At 40.0% G+C, this 23,992-nt stretch overlaps 1 protein-coding gene across 1 annotated transcript in view; it reads right to left on the reverse strand.

Annotated features, from left to right (window-relative positions):
* Positions 1-23,992, reverse strand: part of LOC124622264 (odorant receptor 67c-like) — a 109,903-nt gene that overhangs the window by 63,820 nt on the left and 22,091 nt on the right. The window contains exon 3 of the mRNA XM_047147926.1: positions 18,754-18,909. Within this exon, the coding sequence (XP_047003882.1) occupies positions 18,754-18,909 (156 nt within the window). The remainder of the gene's footprint in view (positions 1-18,753; positions 18,910-23,992) is intronic.

Genomic DNA, 23,992 nt, shown 5'->3' on the forward strand with positions numbered 1-23,992 from the left:
CTCCTGCAGTTTACTATTAGCACATTAATATTGTTATTCCCTGTTGCATTTTGCCTACTCCTACCTTGCCGCATCTCAGGAGGCGTCTTGTCGGGCCTAGGGAGGGAATTTTCTAACCTAAAAAACCCACATGTGCACTCCACACATACTCCGCCACCCTTGTAGCCACTTCCTGCATATAGTGCACACCTGACCTATTCAGGGGGAACCTACATTTCTCCACCTGATAGTGGAGGTTGAGAAATTTGCACCCCAGATCTTCGCAGAATTGTCTGAGCCTCTGGTTTGAGCCTTCCACTCGGCTCCAAACCAGAGGACCGCAATCGGTTCTGGGAACGATACTACAAATAGTTAGCTCAGATTCCACCCTGTTAGCGAGGCTTTCCGCCTTCACCAACTCCACCAGCCGCCTGTATGAACTGAGGATGGCCTCTGAACCCAGACGGCAGGAGTCATTGGTGCCGACTTGAGCAACAATTTGCAGTTGGGTACACCCAGTGCTCTCTATCGCCGCCGGCAGGGCCTTCTCCACATCTCGGATGAGACCCCCCCTCCCTCCGCAAGCAGACAGAGTGAACACTGGCCTTCTTCCCCGACCTTTCCGCTATTTCCCTAAGTGGCTCCATCACCCGCCTAACGTTGGAGCTCCCAATCACTAATAAACCCCTCCCCCCGTGTGCCTACTCGGACCTTGCTGAAGGAGTGACCACATGTCCACTCACAGGCAGAGCGGGCGATGCCACACGGCCAGCCTCTACATTGACCCTCCACCTCGTGTGCCGTGAACGCCGCCGAACCCGCCACTCCCCTCGGGGAAAGGGTGGCCCAGCCGCGCCCGGTACCCGCGACGATGTCTCAACAGCAGGGACAGTGGGTGAAGCACGTAACACCTGGAGTGTACCGTGCAACGCAGCAGACTCCCCACTGCCGCTACACTCCGAGGCAGTAGCCTGAAGACGGCTGACAGCGGCCATCAACACGTTCAGCTGTTCGGGTACAGTGGCCAGCTCCTCCTATGTCTGTACACAGCAGTCACACATCCTATCCATCCTAAGAGATCAATTTACTTTAGAGAGTTAATCAACTTTCAACCAGACTGCTAATTCACTATAGGCGGCTGATAGTTGACTAAACTGTGGTTACTAGACACTTCTTGTAGAAAACAATAAAAATAGCACTACCTGTGTCTGGACTGTATTCAAAACAAACACTAGCACTACTGGCACTATGGCTGACTAAGGGGACTCTCTCTGACTGTATACAAAACAAACACGAAATCTATGGAATACTATTACTAGCACTCGACAATTAAAGCTTCCTAAAAGCAAAAACACACGGAAGAAGAAGTGACAAGTAAGAAAAATACAGTTAATACTTAAATTAATGTAGCTCGCTGCACAGCAGATGTGAAGCAGACGGCAGTTATGATGACACTGACACTGATAGGGATTGCATCTAGGTCTATTGCAGGGATATGAGCCATGAGGCGAGGTCTTAAGAGCTGGGGTGGAGTAGGAGTGGACGAGGACGTTGAGCTGCGGAATACCACTGTGGGACGGTTGGTAAGGATAGTGAGTAGGAGAGTCGGATATTCCTCATTTCGAGGCACGATGAGAGGTAGTCGAAACCCTGTCAAAGAATCACATACATTACCCCAGGCCTACCCTGCATTCCTCCCCATCCCCACTCCGTGCCTCCTACTTACCCCCACTACTCGTTCCGGATTGCTGCTCCTGTCAGGCACAGATGAAGTCCACAGTTCAACCACAGCAGCTGGAGACAGTGGTCAAGTGTGTGTGAGTTGTGTTTGTGTGTATTCTACATTTCAGGAGAAGACCTTTTGGCCAAACATTAAATATATAGCAGTCCCTTGTTGCACCTCTCTGCAACTCAACATCCCTATATAGTGAGTAGCAATCTATCATTTTCAAAATATTGTTACTATTCTATTCTGGACTTTCTGTTTTTTGACTGTGTGTATAAATGCTATTAAGATGTTACCTTACAAGTGAGAATATGTGGGTGTTGCATGATTGAGGGGCAAGTCATTAACATTGTGTTTCCCACTACCTTAAGGGATTTACATTTTTCCTGAGCTGAAGGAGTTTTCTTTTTTTCTCGTTTTTTTCCAAAACTCTGGATAAAGCTGAAAAAGAAACTTCGGCAGGGGAATGTAAGGTCGTGATAGGAGCTCTTGTAATATGTTGGGGTGGGAGTTCTTGTGTAATTGTTTTAGATGACAAAAGCATCCAGACTGCTAAGTAAATGGGAGAAAAGCTGATGTGTATATTAATTATTTGTCATCAGAAATAAATGGCACAGAGTAACAAGAAGTTTTGACATAACTGTTGCCTTCTAAAAGTTTTGTGGTTCCAATCTTTAAAGTCGTAATGTGTGATGTAGAGCATGACCATTCAGTTCCTGCTCCCCCACACCATTACCTTCCAGTCCATACTGTATACCAATTAGGTTCCTTTCGGAGTACACTGATGTAATAGCTCCCTACTTAACAATTATATACAACTGCTTGCTCAATGAAATACCCATATGAAAGACTGAAAAGTTGCACATGTCACACCGATATTCAAGGACAGTAGGAGTAATCCGTTAAATTACAAGCACATATCATTAATCTACAGCCGTAATTTTTCCCAAGGGCATGCAGCTTTACTGTACGATTAAATGATGATGGCGTCCTCTTGGGTACAATATTCCGGAGATAAATTAGTCCCCCATTCGGATCTCCGGGCGGGGACTACTCGAGAGGACATCGTTATCAGGAGAAAGTAAACTGGCGTTCTACGGATTGGAGCATGGAATGTCAGATCCCTTAATCGGGCAGGTAGGTTAGAAAATTTAAAAAGGGAACTGGATAAGTTAAAGTTAGATATAGTGGGAATTAGTGAAGTTCAGTGGCAGGAGGAACAAGACAAATGAAATAGGGGTAATGCTGGAGTAGGTTTAATAATGAATAAAAAAATAGGAGTATGGGTAAGTTACTACAAACAGCATAGTGAACGCATTATTGTGGCCAAGATAGACATGAAGCCCACGCCTACTACAGTAGTACAAGTTTATATGCCAACTAGCTCTGCAGATGACGAAGAAATTGATGAAATGTATGATGAGATAAAAGAAATTATTCAGGTAGTGAGGGAGACGAAAATTTAATAATCATGGGTGACTGGAATTCGAGAGTAGGAAAAGGGAGAGAAGGAAACATAGTAGGTGAATATGGATTGGGGCTAAGAAATGAAAGAGGAAGCTGCCTGGTAGAATTTTGCGCAGAGCATAACTTAATCATAGCTTACACTTGGTTTAAGGATCATGAAAGAAGGTTGTATACATCTAAGAACACTGGAGATACTAAAAGGTATCAGATAGATTATATAATGGTAAGACAGAGATTTAGGAACCAGGTTTTAAATTGTAAGACATTTCCAGGGGCAGATGTGGGCACTGACCACAATCTATTGGTTATGAACTATAGATTAAAACTGAAGAAACTGCAAAAAGGTGGGAATTTAAGGAGATGGGACCTGGATAAACTGACTAAAACAGAGTTTCAGGGAGAGTATAATGGAACAATTGACAGGAATGGGGAAAAGAAATACAGTAGAAGATGAATGGGTAGCTCTGAGGGATGAAGTAGTGAAGGCAACAGAGGATCAAATAGGTAAAAAGACGAGGGCTAGTAGAAACCCTTGGGTTACAGAAGAAATATTGAATTTAATTGATGAAAGGAGAAAATATAAAAATGCAGTAAATGAAGCAGGCAAAAAGGAATACAAACATCTCAAAAATGATATCGACAGGAAGTGTAAAATGGCTAAGCAGAGATGGCTAGAGGTTAACTGTAAGGATGTAGAGGCTTATCACACTAGGGGTAAGATAGATACTGCCTACAGGAAAATTAAAGAGACCTTTGGAGAAAAGAGAACCACTTGTATGAATATCAGGAGCTCAGATGGAAACCCAGTTCTAAGCAAAGAAGGGAAAGCAGAAAGGTGGGAGTATATAAAGGGTTTATACAAGGGCAATGTACTTGAGGACAATATTATGGAATTGGAGGAGGATGTAGATGAAGATGAAATGGGAGATATGATACTGCATGAAGAGTTTGACAGAGCACTGAAAGACCTGAGTCGAAACAAGGCCCCCGGAGTAGACAACATTCCATTAGAACTACTGACAGCCTTGGGAGAGCCAGTCCTGACAAAACTCTACCATCTGGTGAGCAAGATGTATGAGACAGGTGAAATACCCTCAGACTTCAAGAAGAATATAATAATTCCAATCCCAAAGAAAGCAGGTGTTGCCAGATGTGAAAATTACTGAACTATCAGTTTAATAAGTCACAGCTGCAAAATACCATTGCGAATTCTTTACAGACGAATGGAAAAACTGATAGAAGCCGACCTCGGGGAAGATCAGTTTGGATTCCATAGATATGTTGGAACACGTGAGGCAATACTGACCCTACGACTTATCTTAGGAGAAAGATTAAAGAAAGGCACACCTATGTTTCTAGCATTTGTAGACTTAGAGAAAGCTTTTGACAATGTTGATTGGAATACTCTCTTTCAAATTCTGAAGGTAGCAGGGGTAAAATACAGGGAGTGAAAGGCTATTTACAATTTGTACAGAAAGCGGATGGCAGTTATAAGAGTCGAGGGACATGAAAGGGAAGCAGTGGTTGGAAAGGGAGTGGGACAGGGTTGTAGCCTATCCCCGATATTATTCAATCTGTATATTGAGCAAGCAATAAAGGAAACAAAAGAAAAGTTCGGAGTAGGTATTAAAATCCATGGAGAAGAAATAGAAACTTTGAGTTTCGCCGATGACATGGTAATTCTGTCAGAGACAGCAAAGGACTTGGAAGGCCAGTCCAATGGAATGGACAGTGTCTTGAAAGGAGGGTATAAGATGAACATCAACAAAAGCAAAATGAGGATAATGGAATGTAGTCAAATTAAGTCGGGTGATGCTGAGGGAATTAGATTAGGAAATGAGACACTCAAAGTAGTAAAGGAGTTTTGCTATTTGGGGAGCAAAATATCTGATGATGGTCAAAGTAGAGAGGATATAAAATGTAGACTGGCAATGACAAGGAAAGCGTTTCTGAAGAAGAAAAATTTGTTAACATCGAGTATGGATTTAAATGTCAGGAAGTTGTTTCTGAAAGTATTTGTATGGAGTGTAGCCATGTATGGAAGTGAGATGTGGATGATAAATAGTTTAGACAAGAAGAGAATATAAGCTTGCAAAATATGGTGCTACAGAAGAATGCTGAAGTTTAGATGGGTAGATCACATAACTAATGAGGAGGTATTGAATAGAATTGGGGAGAAGAGGAGCTTGTGGCACAACTTGACTAGAAGAAGGGATCGGTTGGTAGGACATGTTCTGAGACATCGAGGGATTACCAATTTAGTATTGGAGGGCAGCATGGAGGGTAAAAATCGTAAAGGCAGACCAAGATATGAATACACTAAGCAGATTCAGAAGGACGTAGGCTGCAGTAGGTACTGGGAGATGAAGAAGCTTGCACAGGATAGAGTAGCATGTAGAGCTGCATCAAACCAGTCTGAGGACTGTAGACAACAACAACAACAACAACAACAACAACAACAACAACATTAATCTCCATATGCATCGGGATTTTGGAACATATATTGTGTTCGAACATTATGAATTATCTTGAAGAAAATGGTCTGTTGACACACAGTCAGCACCGATTGTTTTTGTGAAAGACAACTAGCTCTTTACTCAAATGGAGTTTTGAGTGCTATTGACAAGGGATTTCACATTGATTCTTTACTCGTAGAATTCCAGAAGTGGCTTGAAGTCAGATTGCATGCTTATGGAATATCATCTCAGTTGTGGGATTGGATTTGTGATTTCCTGTCAGAAAGGTCACATTTCATAGTAACTGATTAAACGTCATCAAGTAAAACAAAAGTGATTTCTGGTGTTCCCCAAAGTAGTGTTATAGGCCCTCTGCGGTTCCTTATCTACATAAATGATTTAGGAGAGAATCTGAGCAACTGTATTAGTCTGTCTGCAGATGATGCTGTTGTTTGTCATCTAGTAAAGTCATCAAAAGATCAAAACAAATTGCAAAATAATTTAGAAAAGTTAGCTCTATGGAGCAAAAAATGGCAATTGACACACAATGAAAAGTGTGAGGTCATCCACATGAGTGCTAAAAGGAATCTCTTAAACTTAGGTTACATGATAAATCAGTTGAATATAAAGGCTGAAAAATGAACAAAATACCTAGGAATTAAAATTATGAACAACTTAAACTGGAAAGAACACACAGAAAATGTTGTGGGGAAGGCGAACCAGCGACTGTGTTTTATTGGCAGAAGACTTAGAAAGTCGAACTGATCTACTAGAGAGAGACTGCCTACAGTACACTTTTCTGTCCTCTTTTGGAGTGCTGCTGCATGGTGTGGGATCCTTACCAGATAGGATTAATGGAGTACATTGAGAAAGTTCAAAGAAGAGCAGCACATTTTGTATTATTGAGAAATAGGGGAGAGACTGTCACTGACATGATACAGGATTTGGGCTGGATTTAATTTGTTGCAGCAGAATCCTCTCATGAAATTTCAGTCACCAACTTTCTCCTCCGAATGTAAAAATATTTTGCTGGCACCAACGTACATAGGGAGAAGCAATCATCATAATAAAATGAGGGAACTCAGAGCTCTCACGGAAAGATGTAGGTGTTCATTTTTTTTCTGCTCTGTGTTCAAGATTGAAATACTAGAGGATTTTTGTGGAAGTGATTGATGAACCCTCTGATAATCACTAAGTGTGATTTTCAGAGGATCCATGCCAAAGCTAAGCAGCTGCCTCCTCCTCATTTATGTGTCTACTGACAACTCAATACCTCAACTATACATTGTGAAGGTTCAAATTTGCACATATAAATTATGGAAAATTGATGATGGATTAACAACAATATTGTGAAAGGATAGGTTGCTACTCACCATATGGCGGAGATGTAGAGTCGTGATTGGCACAGCAAAACAACTGTGACCCAACGTCTCCACTAAATAGTGTGTAGCAATCTATCCTTTTCATAATATTCTCACATATAAATTATGCTATATATGCCACCTCACTCGTGACAGAGTAATGTACTCAAATAATTTAGTATGGCAAGAGGCAGTTGCATTCAGAGTTATTAATTAACTGTAAGGTGAGTTTATATTAGAATAGCTACTGCTTTTAGTTTGTTTAGGTGATTGTTGAGAGGTCCCTGAGCATTGTAGAAGCAATGGAGTTTGACCAGGATCGCAGTAGCAGAGAAGTGAATACATCTCACAGCTGCCTGGGTTGGGACCATTGTGGAACGATGACCAGAAGGCTTCCAACTATGGATAGTATAGGGATATACATAGCCCATGTAAGAAGTTCGTACTAAAAAACAATGAGACTTTAGTTACATAGGTGATCACATTGAGGAAACATTGGCTGACACCAGATTTTGGTTAATAAGCTTTGGTTACTTGAAGGGCTGTAATTGATGTTGACTGGTGTGAGGCAACGTTCACCATGAGAGCTGCATTCAACATTGAATTATTGAAAGTAAGAGCTCCATTGCCCTTAGCCAGTTGCACAGGCTGGAAGTTAATGAGAGGGAGATTTGTTTAAATGTTATCTCATAAACTGAAAAGAATTCCTCAATGACTGGTTTTTACCTCATACCTTCCTCCTGACTCTATTTATTTATGTTTTGATAGTGACTCCATCCTGTCTGTAATACTTTTAAGAAATATTTCATGATATTTGCACTTGAATTTAGAGCAATTTAGGAACGTGCAATTAATCTTAGAAGACACATTTAAAATGGGTAAACCCATATTTTTATGCACTGTTAATTATTTAAAGTAGGATGCAATCATAGAGATTAGTGTTTTGTTATTTGTGAGTGGACTGTTTGTATGATATTTTGAAACAGCTGATTTTAATCTGCTTGTAAGTTTGAATCTTTACATATTTTGCATAAAGAATTCGCAAAACTTTACTGGTGTATTCTTTGAACCTAACAGCCCATCACTATAAAAGTCCAGTTCATTGGTGTATACGGCTGCACAGAGGCTAAAGTAGGACCTACAATTTGGAACCACAAATTGGGCAGGATGTATGTCGATTTGTGCAGCAATTCAGCCATAACTATAAATTTGCAAAAGAGGTTTACATGAGTGTGCATTCAGCACCTGTAAATTTATTACGGTTAAGTCCAGGATGGAAATATTTGATGGGTTTTTTAATACTGTCAGTATTTCTCAAGTTAATCTATTCACTTCTTTAAAATACAATTGGTCTTAAACTTTAATAATAGTGGCAAGAAATGATAGTTTAGGTTCATTTTAAGCACCAGAAATATGTATCGTTTTGTGATCATGTTTCCATACATAAAACTGTGTGGCATAAACAATAAAAATTTCGTCTCACTTACAGTGATTTGTAGTAGCTTGTCTGTCACCAAGCTAACCATGTATTGTACACTTACAGCTTATACACAAGTCTGAACTGACAGTGATGGGCTCAACCAACCTAGCTAACAACATATAGCCAGAAGTGTGGTCACATTTAAGAGTTCAGTCGTCAACAGAAAATTAACTTTATTTATTTTAATTGTTTTTTTTTTTTTTTTTACACACACACAGAATCACTGTTTTTTCTGATAAAGAGAACTATTTTAACATCTTATATAAATTTAAGTGCTAAGTTTTTTCTGAAAGTGTGTGCCTTGAGGAAGTGAAAAGTAAATGATAGGGAATATACAGGGTGAAGCAAAATTCCCACACTCGGTCTTCGCAGCGCGACTCCTCACATGCCAGCGATAAAAAAATGTCTCTCACAAAATTTTGGCCGCCGAGTACATCCAGCAGAAAAAGGAGATTAAAGAGTGGCATATCTGGCAACACTGTAACCACATGTATGGTAACTTCCTCTGACAGCACATTCTAGTTGTGCACTGCAGTTGGTGCAGTGTATAGAGCTTTTGGTTAGCGTGCAGGATGTCAATGGTTCGTTCCTGGGTCAAGGCACGTGTTTTTTATGTGCTAAATGTAGTCCAGGTGGTATGGTTTCTGGCATCTTAATCATCAACAGCGATTGCAGCGGGTCCTCTAGAAAACATTTGTACTTACGCACCTGAATTGTAGAAATGGAAGACTGGTAGGCTTTGAAAGAAGCTCTTTCCACTTCATTTCATCTACTAGATGCGAAACCTGTTTTCTTTGTACCCTCCTTCAGTGGTCCCATAGATTAGTACAAACTATTATTCTTGCCTCATTCAGGTACATTACATTTCATTAGGGCCTTTCGTTACCAGCAAGACTAGCAACGTGCTTCGTGAATAATGTCCAAACTTGGTAACTATTTGTCTGTGTTATCATCATGGTCCCACTAATTATGCCTTTCATCATTCAGTCTGGTAACTGCACGCTGTTTAGTACATTTCTCAATGTATTGTTATTATTATTATTATTTCTTTCCTTTCTCAGACATTATGTCTGGTTAAAAATGGAAAGTGACACGGACGTTGATCAAGCATGACTTCCTTTTAACTGTACGGCATGTGTTACATTGCATTTAGGAACTTTCGGGTAATTGAACATGTATCAATAATTACAGAGTTCTGTAGTTGTATATATACGTTTGGATGTAGCTGTATTGCGTTGATGTACTGGTGGATACTGTGTGGTATGACTCCTGTAGTTGATAGTATAATTGGTATAATGTCAGCTTTATCCTGATGCCACATGTCCTTGACTTCCTCAGCCAGTTGGATGTATTGTTCAATTTTTTCTCCTGTTTTCTTGTGTGTATTTGTTGTATTGGGTATGGATATTTCAATTAGTTGTGTTAATTTCTTCTTTTTATTGGTGAGTATGATGTCAGGTTTGTTATGTGGTGTTGTTTTATCTGTTATAATTTGTTCTCTTTCAGTATAATTTGTTTTCATCATTCTCCAGTACATTTTGTGGTGCATACTTGTATGTGGGAACACGTTGTTTTATTAGTTTATGCTGTATGGCAAGTTGTTGATGTATTATTTTTGCTACATTGTCATGTCTTCTGGGGTATTCTGTATTTGCTAGTATTGTACAACCGCATGTTATGTGATCTACTGTTTCTATTTGTTGTTTGCAAAGTCTGCATTTATCTGTTGTGGTATTGGGATCTTTAATAATATGCTTGCTGTAATATCTGGTGTTTATTGTTTGATCCTGTATTGCAATCATGAATCCTTCCGTCTCACTGTATATATTGCCTTTTCTTAGCCATGTGTTGGATGCGTCTTGATCGATGTGTGGCTGTGTTAGATGATACGGGTGCTTGCCATGTAGTGTTTTCTTTTTCCAATTTACTTTCTTCGTGTCTGTTGATGTTATGTGATCTAAAGGGTTGTAGAAGTGGTTATGAAATTGCAATGGTGTAGCCGATGTATTTATATGAGTGATTGCTTTGTGTATTTTGCTAGTTTCTGCTCATTCTATAAAGAATTTTCTTAAATTGTCCACCTGTCCATAATGTAGGTTATTTATGTCGATAAATCCCCTTCCTCCTTCCTTTCTGCTTAATGTGAATCTTTCTGTTGCTGAATGTATGTGATGTATTCTGTATTTGTGGCATTGTGATTGTGTAAGTGTATTGAGTGCTTCTAGGTCTGTGTTACTCCATTTCACTACTCCAAATGAGTAGGTCAATATTGGTATAGCATAAGTATTTATAGCTTTTGTCTTGTTTCTTGCTGTCAATTCTGTTTTCAGTATTTTTGTTAGTCTTTGTCTATATTTTTCTTTCGGTTCTTCTTAAATATTTGTATTATCTATTCCTATTTTTTGTCTGTATCCTAGATATTTATAGGCATCTGTTTTTTCCATCGCTTCTATGCAGTTGCTGTCGTTATCCAATATGTAATCTTCTTGTTTAGTGTGTTTTCCCTTGACTATGCTATTTTTCTTACATTTGTTTGTTCCAAAAGCCATATTTATATCATTGCTGAATACTTCTGTTATCTTTAGTAATCGGTTGAGTTGTTGCTGCCAGTAGTTTTAGATCATCCATGTATAGCAAATGTGTGATTTTGTGTGGGTATGTTCCAGTAATATTATATCCATAATCTGTATTATTTAGCATGTTGGATAGTGGGTTCAGAGCAAGGCAGAACCAGAAAGGACTTAGTGAGTCTCCTTGGTATATTCCACGTTTAATCTGTAATGGCTGTGATGTGATATTATTTGAATTTGTTTGGATATTAAGTGTTGTTTTCCAATTTTTCATTACTATGTTTAGGAACTGTATTAATTTAGGATCTACTTTGTATATTTCCAATATATGTAGTAACCATGAGTGCGGTACACTATCAAAAGCTTTTTGGTAATCAATGTATGCATAGTGCAGCGACCTTTGTTTAGTTTTAGCTTGATATGTCACCTCTGTATCTATTATCAGTTGCTCTTCACATCCTCATGCTCCTTTGCAGCAGCCTTTTTGTTCTTCATTTATAATTTTGTTCTGTGTTGTATGTGTCATTAATTTCTGTGTAATGTCTGACGTTAATATTTTGTATATTGTTGGTAGGCATGTTATGGGGCGATATTTTGCTGGGTTTGCTGTGTCTGCTCGATCTTTAGGTTTCAAATAAGTTATTCCTTGTGTAAGTGTATCAGGGACTGTGTATGGGTCTGCAATGTAATTGTTAAATAATTTAGTTAGATGTGAATGTGTTGAGGTGAACGTCTTTAGCCAGAAATTTGCTATATTATCATTTCCAGGGGCTTTCCAATTGTGCGTAGAATTAATTGCTTGGGTGGCTTCATGTTGCAAAATTATCACTTCAGGCATTTGTGGTATCATCTTGTATGAGTCTGTTTCTGCTTGTATCCACCGTGCATGTCTGTTATGTTGTACTGGGTTTGACCATATGTTGCTCCAGAAGTGTTCCATGCCTGTTATGTTTGGTGGATTGTCTATTTTAATGTGTTTGTTATCTATTGTCTGGTAAAATTTCTTTTGGTTTGTGTTGAATGTTTGGTTTTGTTTCCTTCTATTTTCACTTTTTTTGTATCTTCTAAGTCGTTTGGCCAATGCTTGTAATATCTGCTTCTTTTCATCTAATTGCTCTATCGCTTCTTGTTGTGAGATTTTACCTAACCTTTTTCGTTTTTTGTCTGCTATTTCATTTCTTATAAATTGTGTTAGCTGTCCGATGTCTTTTCTTAGTTTTTCTATTCTGATCTGTAGCCTGTGTTGCTATGCTGGTTTTATGGGTTTCTTCTGTGTGTTGGTTTGTTCTGGTCTCTGCCTAGTGTGTATATTTAGTGCAGTGAGTGCTCCAACATAAACCAGTAGTTGTAACTCTCCCATAGCTGTATTTTCATTTATTTTGTTGTGTATGATTGTGTTGATAGTTGTTTCGACTTGTGGGTTGTTTGGTGGTCTATGCAAGAATGGTCTAATGTCTGTATTTGTGTCTTTGTATTCTATACATGTCAATTGAAATTTTTCTTCTATATCTAACATGTGTGTCACTTCGTGTTCTATTTCTGCTTGTTCTGGTGGCTGTCTTAAGATTTCGTTTTCCTCTGATTGTTTAATTGATGCGTGTTGTTCTTTGTTTGTTTGCTATGGGATGTTTGAGTCCATTACTGTATTTTCTTGTTCTTCTGATTGCACATTATTTTGTTCCAGTATTTGTTGTATTTGTTGTTTGATGTTTTCTAATTCTGCCTGGGGTATCCTGTTATTTTTGATTATTACACAGATCTGATCAGCTAGCTGTTGTACTGTTAAAAATTTTAGTTCTGGGTATCTGGTAATAAATGTTGTGTATACTTTATTATTATTATTATTATTATTATTCTATTGATGGGATTGTGGAAACATCGCATCTGTTACCATTAGGTAAGCAATGTAATTCGAAATTGAACATTTAAAAATTAGCACTGTCAGGATGAATCATACAGAACAATATCTGTCAGAGGGATAATGCCGTTAGAGGGAATGACGCGCAGGACTGATGGCGTGTTTATACTATATGCTCTGTCCACAAGACAGGGACTAGTAGCGAGCGAAGTAACGCGCCATGATAGATTGCAACGTACATGCATACACCTATCGAATTTTCTCATTGTAAACCTCTAAACCAGTGTGGCAGACGTATGGCATACACAAACGAGGAATTTGTGAGTATGCTTCTGGCCCTTGGTGCATCTGATAACCAGGCTGGTGTTGCCACTCGTGAATATGCTGCTAGATATCCTTGTCAAGAGGAGAGGAGGAGTTTGTGGCACAACTTGACAAGAAGAAGGGACCGGTTGGTAGGACATGTTCTGAGGCATCAAGGGATCACAAATTTAGCATTGGAGGGCAGTGTGGAGGGTAAAAATCATAGAGGGAGACCAAGAGATGAATACACTAAGCAGATTCAGAAGGACATAGGTTGCAGTAAGTACTGGGGGATGAAGAAGCTTGCACAGGATAGAGTAGCATGGAGAGCTGCATCAAACCAGTCTCAGGACTGAAGACCACAACAACAACAACAACATCCTCGTCAATGCCATCCAGATAAAAATGTGTTTCGTCGTCTGGAGCTGCACCTTCAGGTGTCCGGTTTTCGCCTTCCACCATCGCGACAGAGGTTGTCCATGGACTCACCATATGCCAGCTACTGAGGAAGCTATTCTGGAAGTCATGCACCAAGAAACTCAGTGAAGTACATGTAGCATAGCAAGACAACTTCGTGTCTCACAATGCACAGTCGTTAACGTGCTGCACAAGCATGGGCTGCACCTCTATCACTATTTTTTCCCGCAACACGTGCCTCCTGCAGATCGCCATCAGCGGATGCAATTCTGTGAATGGTTCCAACAACAACAGGGAGCCAACGATGACTTCGTGAACACCATAATATGGTCAGATGAAGCAGCATTCACCCGTTGTGGTGTCTTCAATATGCACAATGCCCACCATTGGTGTGAGGTTAACCTGCATGTCACCCGCGACCGTGGATATCATGTTCGATTTGATATCAACATCTGGCCTGGAATATTGGGTGATAGGTGTTTGGACCCCTACATGTTGCCTGATTGGTTGACTGCGTGAAGGTATCATGCATTAGTCTCAAACTATCTGTCGGATGCACTAGAAGATGTTACAGTGCATGTTCGGCAGAGGATATGGTTCCAACATGATGGTGCACCTCCACTTTATGGAATTAATGTGTGACAGTATTTGGACAGAACATTTCCAGGGAAATGGCTCAGACATGGAGATCGAGTTGTATGACCACCACATTCACGTGACCTAAATCCCCTGGGTTTCTTCCTGTGGGGACACCTGAATGAGCACTTGTACTCTACTCCACCTATGAATGGGGAAGAATTGGTATGGTGTGTTCATGCTGGTCTTGTTACTGTGGATGCATCTTTGGCATGAAGGGACCAGAGCTGTATGATCCAGCGAGTTGCACAATGTTTGGACATGGAGGGAGGTCACTTTGAGCATCTGTTGTTCTGAGGACAACGTATTCTGTTGTGAGGGTCATGCGGTCATTAATATGGACTTTATTATTGTCACTGGTTGCTAATGTACAACATCTTAGCACTCATATTACATGTAATATAAATGACAAGTAGATGTTGTGTTACTGTATTGTGCTATCATCTTTAACATTTCGAAACTGGTAAAAAAGAAAAACACAACTCTTATATGACAACAAAGATAGTTAGCCTACATGTGGTTACATTGTTGCCAGATTGTCACTCTTTGACGTCCTTTTACTGTCACATGTTCTCGCTGGCCAAAATTTTGTGAGAGACATTTTTTTATCGTTGTGAGGAGTTGCGCTGCGAAGTCCGAGTGCGCGAATTTTGTATGTAGCACTACAAATAGAAGCTGAGTATCAGATGGATAGACCAGATTGCTAATGAGGAGATACTTGCTTAAACTGTATAAAAAAGAAATTTATCGCAAACCTGACATCAAGAATGGATTAGTTGCTACAGCACTTACTGAGAAATCAAACTTGATAATGGAGGAAAGTGTGGAGAGCAAAAATTGTAGGAGCCCAATGCTTGATGATAGTAAGCTAATACAAGTGGATGAAGGTTGCAATAGCTATGAAGAAACTTGCACAGGATAAACTAGCGTGGAGAGATTTGGCAAACCAGTCTGTAGACTGAAGTCAACATAAACAACAATTTAGTAGTTTCCAATTCTATATGTACTGACAGTAACTACCTATAAGCTCAGCATGCCTCTTGAAAGCACATTTGCAATACCAGTTAACTATTAAATGTTGAATGATTGTTATTTGAAAACAAATGTTGCTGTGTATGAGAATGAGGTGGAATCATCCATAGGTATATCTGTTATATACAGGAAAACCTCGTTTTTTATGTTCCTGCATTTTACATTTTTTACATTTCTTACATTAATTTCTGTTCGTTCCAACAGAAGTCCTATTCTCCTGTACAGCACTTTCCTGTCATAAAGGATTCCATGTCATAACATTTCCCATATTTTAAGTTTTCTTTGATATTATCACAATCTTTAACATTGACTTTCATATAGATTTCTACAAAAAGTGCATTGTGTTCCTGCTCAATGTCAGCTTTAGATCAAAGCAGAAAACGCAGACTTTATGCAGAGTTATTGATCACCAAATGTAGCATTAATGTGGTAAGCAAGATTTTCATTGTTGGCATGTTGGGTCACAGCTGTCTGTGTTATAGGTTTGCAGTGTTTGGAAGAGTGGGAAAGTATGCTGAGTCACTGCCTTAATCATAATCACAATCTGACGATAGTGACTCTAGTAGCAACCTTCCTTCTGCTCATTGGTTTGCATTACTAGAGCTTTAATTTAATTTCAAAGTTTTTTTATACAAATAAACATTGCTTTTGAAGAGTGCCATCTCTATAATGGGCTTTCACAAATCATTGTTACTTCCACATGAAATATGTTACTCCATACCAGGCACACGGTATTAGGTTGGTATGACCATATCAGATGTAAACCATTCCCCCTCAAGATGTACCATAACATGATTACAATTTCCATCCTCTTCCTCACCCTGGATGTTCCTGAACTGAGTGACCTCCATGTCGGCAACAAGCTGTAGATTTAATGGCTATTGTTCTTTGTTTACAAAGACTGCCAACTTAAGCATTTTATTCAATACTGTGTCACGAATTTTATTTGCTGTAATTTTATAATAATTACCAATATGAGTCTCAATTAGAACATGAAAATCTTTATATTATTATTTTATAAAAGGCTTTTGCTTCTGTATTTTATTTACATATTGTGAGTATCACAAAGGCAGTGGCTGAGTGCTAACACACACAAACACAAGTTTGTTTCTTTTTTCCGATCATGTCTAGTAACGTAAATAAAACATGGAAGCAAAAGTCTTTCATGAAACCACATTAAAATGATATTCATGTTCTAATATGAGATGTATTATTGATAATCATTACAAAATTACAGTAAATAAAACTTTTAACACAATATTTGTTAAAACACTAATGTTGGCAGTCTTCATAAACAAAGAACAATAGTCATGAAATCCACAGCTTGTTGCTGACAAGGAGCTCACTTGGTTCAGGAATGTCGTGAGTGGGAAAGAGAGTGGAAATAGTTATCATGTTACAGAGGGCGCGCACGCGTGTGTGTGTGTGTGTGTGTGTGTGTGTGTGTGTGTGTGTGTGTGTGTGTGCGCGTATTTCACGTGAAAGTAAAAACAATTTAAAAGTGATGTTTATCTGTTTAAATGATTGTGAAATTAAATTAAATGTGTTGTAACACAACACAGTGAGGAGAATGAAGGTCCTGATAGATTCATTACCATAAGATCTTTTAAGTTGCCATGACTAAAAACAGAAAAATGAACTGTAATGCTAACAAAGATCCTGAAAAAATAGTACCATACTGGTAATAATAAACAAACAAGCACTAGTGTAAAAGTCACATTCTTTATTAACTTGAATCAGTGCCTACAAGTAAAATGACTAGAAAAGACAGGAAATGTAGTTCTCTCGAAGAAAAACTTATGATTCTACAATGTGGAGATTCATGTGTCAGATCACAAATTCAGTTAGCAAAAGACCTAGGACATTCTGCTTTCACCTTGAACACAATTGTAGAAATCAGCCCACCATCAAACCAATGCGAAACAGTCTCATTCCATGGCAAAATGTGAAAATGCATTCAGCCATCAGCATATGATAGTTGGGATAAACTCATTGCAGAGTGGTTTGCTAGCACAAGAGTGTCGGAGCTTCTACTTGATGACAACATACTGAGAGAAAAGGCACTTCAGTTTTCTGCAAAAGTGGGTATCACCAACTACACTGCACCGAATGGTTAGATCGATAATGTAAAGCTTCTCATAACATTGTTTACAACCAACTGCATAATGAAATTGTAAGTGTTGAAAGCAGAACTGTGAAACAATAGAAAAAAGAACTGCAAATATCCTTAAAGATTTTGATCCAAAAAATATTTGTAATGTTGACAACACTGTTCTTTTTTATAACTTATTACCAAGTAAGATCTTTTGTTTTAAAGGTGAGAAATGGGATGGTGGGAAACTGAGAAACCAGAGAATAACTGCTTTACTTATGGTCATCACTGATAGGTCTGAAAAATTGCCTCCTTTGATAACTGGTAAATTTAAAAAGCCAAAGTGTTTAACAATTTGAGAACTCTGTCTACTAATTATGATTCCAATAGGAAAATCGTGTGTGTGTGTGTGTGTGTGTGTGTGTGTGTGTGTGTGTGTGTGTGTGTGTGTGTGTCTGTCTACGCCTCCCAAATTTCCTGGATCAATTTCAGCCAAATTTGACACAGAAGCAGCATACCTCACGAGTATTAAGACTGTGAGGTTTATAACCTATCAGCTCCAGTAGGGAGGAGGTACAGGCAAAATTGTTTTTTCTCCAGCCCCTGGCATATAGGGTGTCCTGCATGGCAGACATGTTGTGTTGTAGTAGTATCGGCCTGCTTTATTGACGTGCTTTCCATGACAGCCTGAACATCAGAGGCAAATAAATGATTTTTCAAGCCCCTAATGTGCAGCCCTGCCCTGTATGACAGGCATGTTTTGGGAATGGTATTGGCCTGCTTTCCTTAACTGTATTTCAGGATCTGCAGGTTCTGATGAGCATGCCCGAGGACTTGTACAGATGGATACAGGAGAGGATGGGCAGATCAAGGGGGAAGAGGTAATGGGCAGAGAGAGGGAAGGAGGGGGAAGCATGAGGCAGTTGGAAGGTGTAGAGGGTAATGGGCAGGTGAAGAAGGAAGAGAGGGAGGCAGAGATGGAAACAGAGGGGGGGGGGGGGGGCAGGGAAGGGTACAGTCAGATGGAGGGTGGGAGAGGAGATATGGTCAGAGAGAGGAGGTGGAAGAAATGGACAAAGAGAGGGGGAGAAGGGTATGAAGAGACAGAGAGAATGGTGAGGAGGAAATAACAGGTAGAGGTGGGAGGATGAGGTTGACAGACAGACAGGGATGGAGGAAGAGGTTGACAGAGGAGGGGGGGGGGGGGGGGGTGTTCAATATAAGTGTCAAACGCATACACGGGTGAAGCTGCAGGAAAAAGGCCAGTGTTGTCAGACATATCTCCCTCACTATACTGCATCTTAGGTGTACATGTGACCTAGTCAGCTGAAACAGGATTCTTTACTATGTATTGTAACATGAATCACTTTACTTACATCACTAAAAGTGTCAAGGTTAAGTCCAGCTATTTTTCCAACTGTAATCTGCTCAGGCTGCCTGGCTCGAAGCACAATGATCTGTAAAGTGCGTTTCACGCTTTCTGAACAATGATACCATTCTGATTCATATGCAGCCTGAGACACACTGAGTTCCTGAAAAGAACAGAAGAATGCTGAAAACTGACTTTTATAATAGTAATAACTGTATAACAGATAAAATAATTTCCATTTCTAAAATGTAAGAAAAGATAGATAGGTACTATAAAGGTGACATGTTAAGGTGCTGACAGGCACAATTAAAAGACACTTACACAAAGCTTTTGGCCACAGTCTTTGTCAGAAAAAGAGAAAAACACACACACACACACACACACACACACACACACACCATTCATTCACACAAGCAAGCTGGCATGAGCAAGCACATCTCATGCACACTTGGACCACCAATCCAACAGCCTGGGCCAGAATGCAACTGCCATGTGATGTGGAATGGAAGCAGTAATCTGGCTGGATGGGACAGGGAAGGAGAAGGGATAACAGCATATGGGTGGGAGGGGGGGGGGGGGGGGAGGAGCACTGTCTGGCAGAGTGTACAGGGACTAGACTGTGAACAGGTGCAGTGTCAGCAGCTTGGGGGACAGGGAGATGGGGAAATCAGAGTGAAAAAGAAGATGAGAGTGGGGAAAGATGGGCGGCTGTGTTGGCAGAGGGCAGCAAACAAACAGGTGGGAGATGAGAATGGGGAGCAGGTGATTGGACAGAGAGGGTGGTAACTGTTGAGTGGAGTGTGTGAGACAACATGTTACTGTAGATTGAGGGTGGGATAGTTATGGGAGCAGAGAACGTGGAATAAGGATAACTCTAATCTGTGCAGTTCATAAAAGCTCATGGTGGAGGGGAGGATAGAAGCCTCGGGGAAATGAAGCAGCCGTTGAAATCAAGTGGTTTGGCTGCATATTGAACCATAGGGTGGTCTACTTTGCTCTTGACCACAGACTGGTGGTGGCTGTTCATCCTGGTGAACAGTTAGTTGGTGGTCATACCAATATAATGAGCTGTGCAATGATTGCAGCAGAGCTGGTATATGACAAGGCTGCTTTCACGGGTGGTCTGGCTCCTGATGCAGTAGGATAAACTTGCAACAGGAGTGGAACAGGAGGTACTGGGCAGATGGATCGGGCAGGTCTTGCACGTGGCAAGGGTTTGTTATTGGTATGGCACAGGGATGGGCTGGGGTATTATGTAGGTTGGGTGGGCATGGAACACCACTTTAGGAGTGGGAATTATCTCAGGAAGTATGTCCCACATTTCAGGCCATGATGATAGGCGACCAAAGTCTAGGCAAAGGGATGTGGTTCTGTTGTTAAAATCTAGGGTTGTATTGGGTGGCAAAGAGGACACTCGTTTGTGACTGGTTCTTGAGGGGGGTGGGAGGATTTGAGGTGTGAGGGGGAAATAGCACAGGAGATCTGTTTGTGGATTAGGTTTGGGGGATTGTGCCCGTCTGTGAAGGCCTTGGTGAGACCCTCAGCATACTGCGCAAAGGAGTTCTTATCACTGCAGATCTGGGTGGTCAGGGTGTATGGGACAGATTTTGGGTGTGATAAAGATGACAACTGCCAAAATGCAGGTACTGTTGGTGGTTAGTGGGTTTAATGTGGACAGAGGTGTGGATAGAACCATCAGAGAGGAGGAGGTCAATGTCTAGGTAGGTGGCATATTGGGTTGAGGAGGACCAGGTGAAACAGATGGGAGAGAAGGTGCTCAGGTTGTGAAGGAGTGAAGATAGGTTGTCTTGGGCATGAGTCTATATCATGAAAATATATACAATGAACCTGAACCAGCCTAGGGGTTTGGCATTTTGGGAGCTAGGAAGGTCTCTGTTAGATGTCTCATAAGCAAATTGGCATAGGTGGGTGTAATGGATGCCCTTGGCAGTGCCGCAGATTTGTTTGTATACCTTCCCTTCAGAGGAGCAGTAGTTCTGGGTTAGGATAAAATTAATTACATGTATGAGGAATGAGGTAATGGGTTTGGAGTTTGAAGGATGTACTAGAAATCAGTATGCGTTGAAGAAGATATACAGGTAAAAGTCAATAAATTTATCTCATAAAAAACAGCTTAAAAATACTGTATGTCCCAGACCTTTAGGATCAAAATTATACTGCCTTACAAAAAACTGAAGTACCCCATGGGAAAGGAGGAGGAAAGGAAATGAAACTTACTGCATTGGGAGTGCATGTGATGTTATTTCATTGATTACAAAATCAATTCATAAGAACTTAGCTGTCTGAGCCTACTTAATAATATGATGATGCACCCTCTCTGGCCTGGATGCATACACTGATTTGGCTGACAGGGTGCGATAAAGCCTTTGTATCCTCTCATGAGGCAAGATGGCCCATAACAGTTGCAAGTGGTCCTCAATATCCTTGATAATGTCACTGGAACAGAGTTGATATCCGAGCTGGACTCCCACGTGTTCTGTCAGGGACAGATCTGGGATATTGCCAGCCATAAGAGTACTTCAGCGCCATGCAGATATTTCATAGAGATACATGCCATTTGTGGACTAGCATTGTCCTGTTGAAAAAGACACCACAATACTATCAGAAGAGAGGTAATGCATGAGAATGCTGGATATCTGTGATGTACTGTCATACATCAGAGTTCCCTTGATCACTACCAGCCATGACATGAAATTACATGTGTAGACATCCCTCATCATAATGCACTGTCTAGTTTTCCAACTAGCCTACATACTGGTTGACATCAGTTAATGGGTGCAATCCAGCAAAACCTTTGCAACAGCCCAAGCCACATTATAAGTTGGTTTGTTGCAACTTGGGTTAGTTAGTTAGTTAAATGTTCCACTGATGATTTGCATGATAGATCATGATGTTGAGGAACAAGTGAATACATATTCAAAACACAACTTAATTTGTAAATCCAATATACTGAACATTTAATTTCTCAAAGATTTTGGAAAATTCTGTCAGTAGTGAAACAGATCAGAAGTTATTGACATCTCTCTTATTAACTTTCTTATAGAGGGGTTTAATGATGGCACATTTCAATCTCTCTGGAAAATACCCTGAATTGGAGATGCATTACGTATTATACGAGAGCAAATCTTTAGTGTTCTGTTGGAAACACTATCAAATCCATATGAGCTTTTATTTTTGAGTGAATGTTTAATTTTCTTAATTTGGTGATAGATTAGATGTACTTTTCATTCCAGTTGATCCATACCGAGTGAGGTGGCGCAGTGGTTAGACACTGGACTCGCATTCGGGAGGACGACGGTTCAATCCTGCGTCCGGCCATCCTGATTTAGGTTTTCCGTGATTTCCCTAAATCACTCCAGGCAAATGCCGGGATGGTTCCTTTGAAAGGGCACGGCCGACTTCCTTCCCTAATCCGATGAGACCGATGACCTCGCTGTCTGGTCTCCTTCCCCAAAACAACCCAAGTTGATCCATATGAGGAGGTCCTCACATTTATATAACTGAATTTGATGAGAGTTGCTTTTTCAACAAACTGCTGTGATTTTTGTCTTGAACTGTTTGTCCCTATATTTTCTGCTATATTTGTGGAGTGATTATTAAATACATTTGCTGCTTGTGAGTCATCATTTAAAGCACTTCCATTTAATTCAGCAGTAATGTTATCCTGTTCTTTGTCTGGTTGTTCATTCTCTTGTTTCGCTATATTCCACATAGCCTTAAGACTGTTGTCAGAATTACTGATTTCTGTCATACCATGCAAGTTACTTTTTTTTTTTTAATAACTTATCTCTGTAATTCTGAGTAGTTTCTGTAATGTGCAACTACTGCAAGATCTCTACTTGTTCTTGCCAACAGGTACATTTCCCTTTTCCTTTCACAAGATACTTTAATCCCTCTAGTAATCTGTGGTTTTTTACATGGCTGTTTAATGTCATTTCTTATTAGCTTATGTAGAAAGCTATTTTCAAATAATGATACAAATTTATCATGGAACAGATTAAATTTTATTTCAGTATTTGTTCATTATAAATTTCAGCCCAAGCCATCTCCTTTTCATAGTTCTTAAAAACATTTGTTCTGGAGTTGCTAATTATTCTAATTTCTAGTGAGGAGTATTAGTACTGCAAGACACTGTCTTATTTATCCTAGCTAACTATGCATCATGATCAGAGAGAGCATTTGTTTCTGGGTATACAGTTATTTTCATGCTCTGAGTTTCATCGAAGAAAACATTATCAGTTAGGGTTGTACTCTCTTTATCTTGAAATTGTAGGGTCCAGATGAGGTTTCTAGATCTTTTTTCTATAAGCTTCCTACAGAAAATCTACATTGGATTCATCACAGATTATAGCTGTTTGCTTTTGTATGACAGCGTACTAGGAAATCTGTCGCAAGCTGGGACTGTTGTACTTGCGATCTTGCTATTGTGTTCTTGTTCGCAACGAGAATAAGATACACACGACATATAATTATGTCCAACACTTTATTTATACAAGAAGTTATTTGTTGTTCACATAACACCAGGAAAAACATTATGAAACATTTCCAGTGGCACGAATATTACAAGTTTTTTGGTAACTAAGTGAGGAAACAGTAACAGTAACAAGAATACTAAAAAGTCAAAGCAAATTATTAAATTCATGGAGCCTAAAAGTCAGAGCAAATTAAGTTTCAGGGAACGTGCACTGAGGCAAGGAGAAAGCGTCTCACATCGCTCCTGGTGGTCAGTGTGCGAACCCTGTTGACATGCGCTGACCGAGCAGCTGATTAACTGACATCTGTTTCGGCAGATGCCCAATGTTACTACACCAGCCCCCTTCAGGAAAGCATCCTTGGATGATGCCAGAAGTGACATCCCTGAGGTGTTCCGGGAAGTGTACCCATCATCTGGAACGCGTTTGCCGTTCAAGTAGAGCTTGTGATGGTGCTGGTGGAGGTTGCCGGGTGGCGGGTGGAGGTTTCACCTGATTGCATTGCAGATGTGAATGTGAAGAGTCTAGTAGGGTTTCACTCTATCAATGGAAACAATATTCATCTTGTCCATTGATGATGATATCAAATGTTTAGTCACCCTTAATGACAATATGATGCGAACCAGTATATGGCGGTGTGAGTGGCGGTTTGACACCCTCTACTCGCAGAATTACATGTCAACAGGATCGTAACTCTCGGGGTATGAATGTTTGCGATGTACCATGGCATCATGTTTGTTGTGGTCAGATCTG

The sequence above is a fragment of the Schistocerca americana genome, chromosome 7 (genome assembly GCF_021461395.2).
Source record: "Schistocerca americana isolate TAMUIC-IGC-003095 chromosome 7, iqSchAmer2.1, whole genome shotgun sequence".
NCBI classification, from domain to species: domain Eukaryota; kingdom Metazoa; phylum Arthropoda; class Insecta; order Orthoptera; family Acrididae; genus Schistocerca; species Schistocerca americana.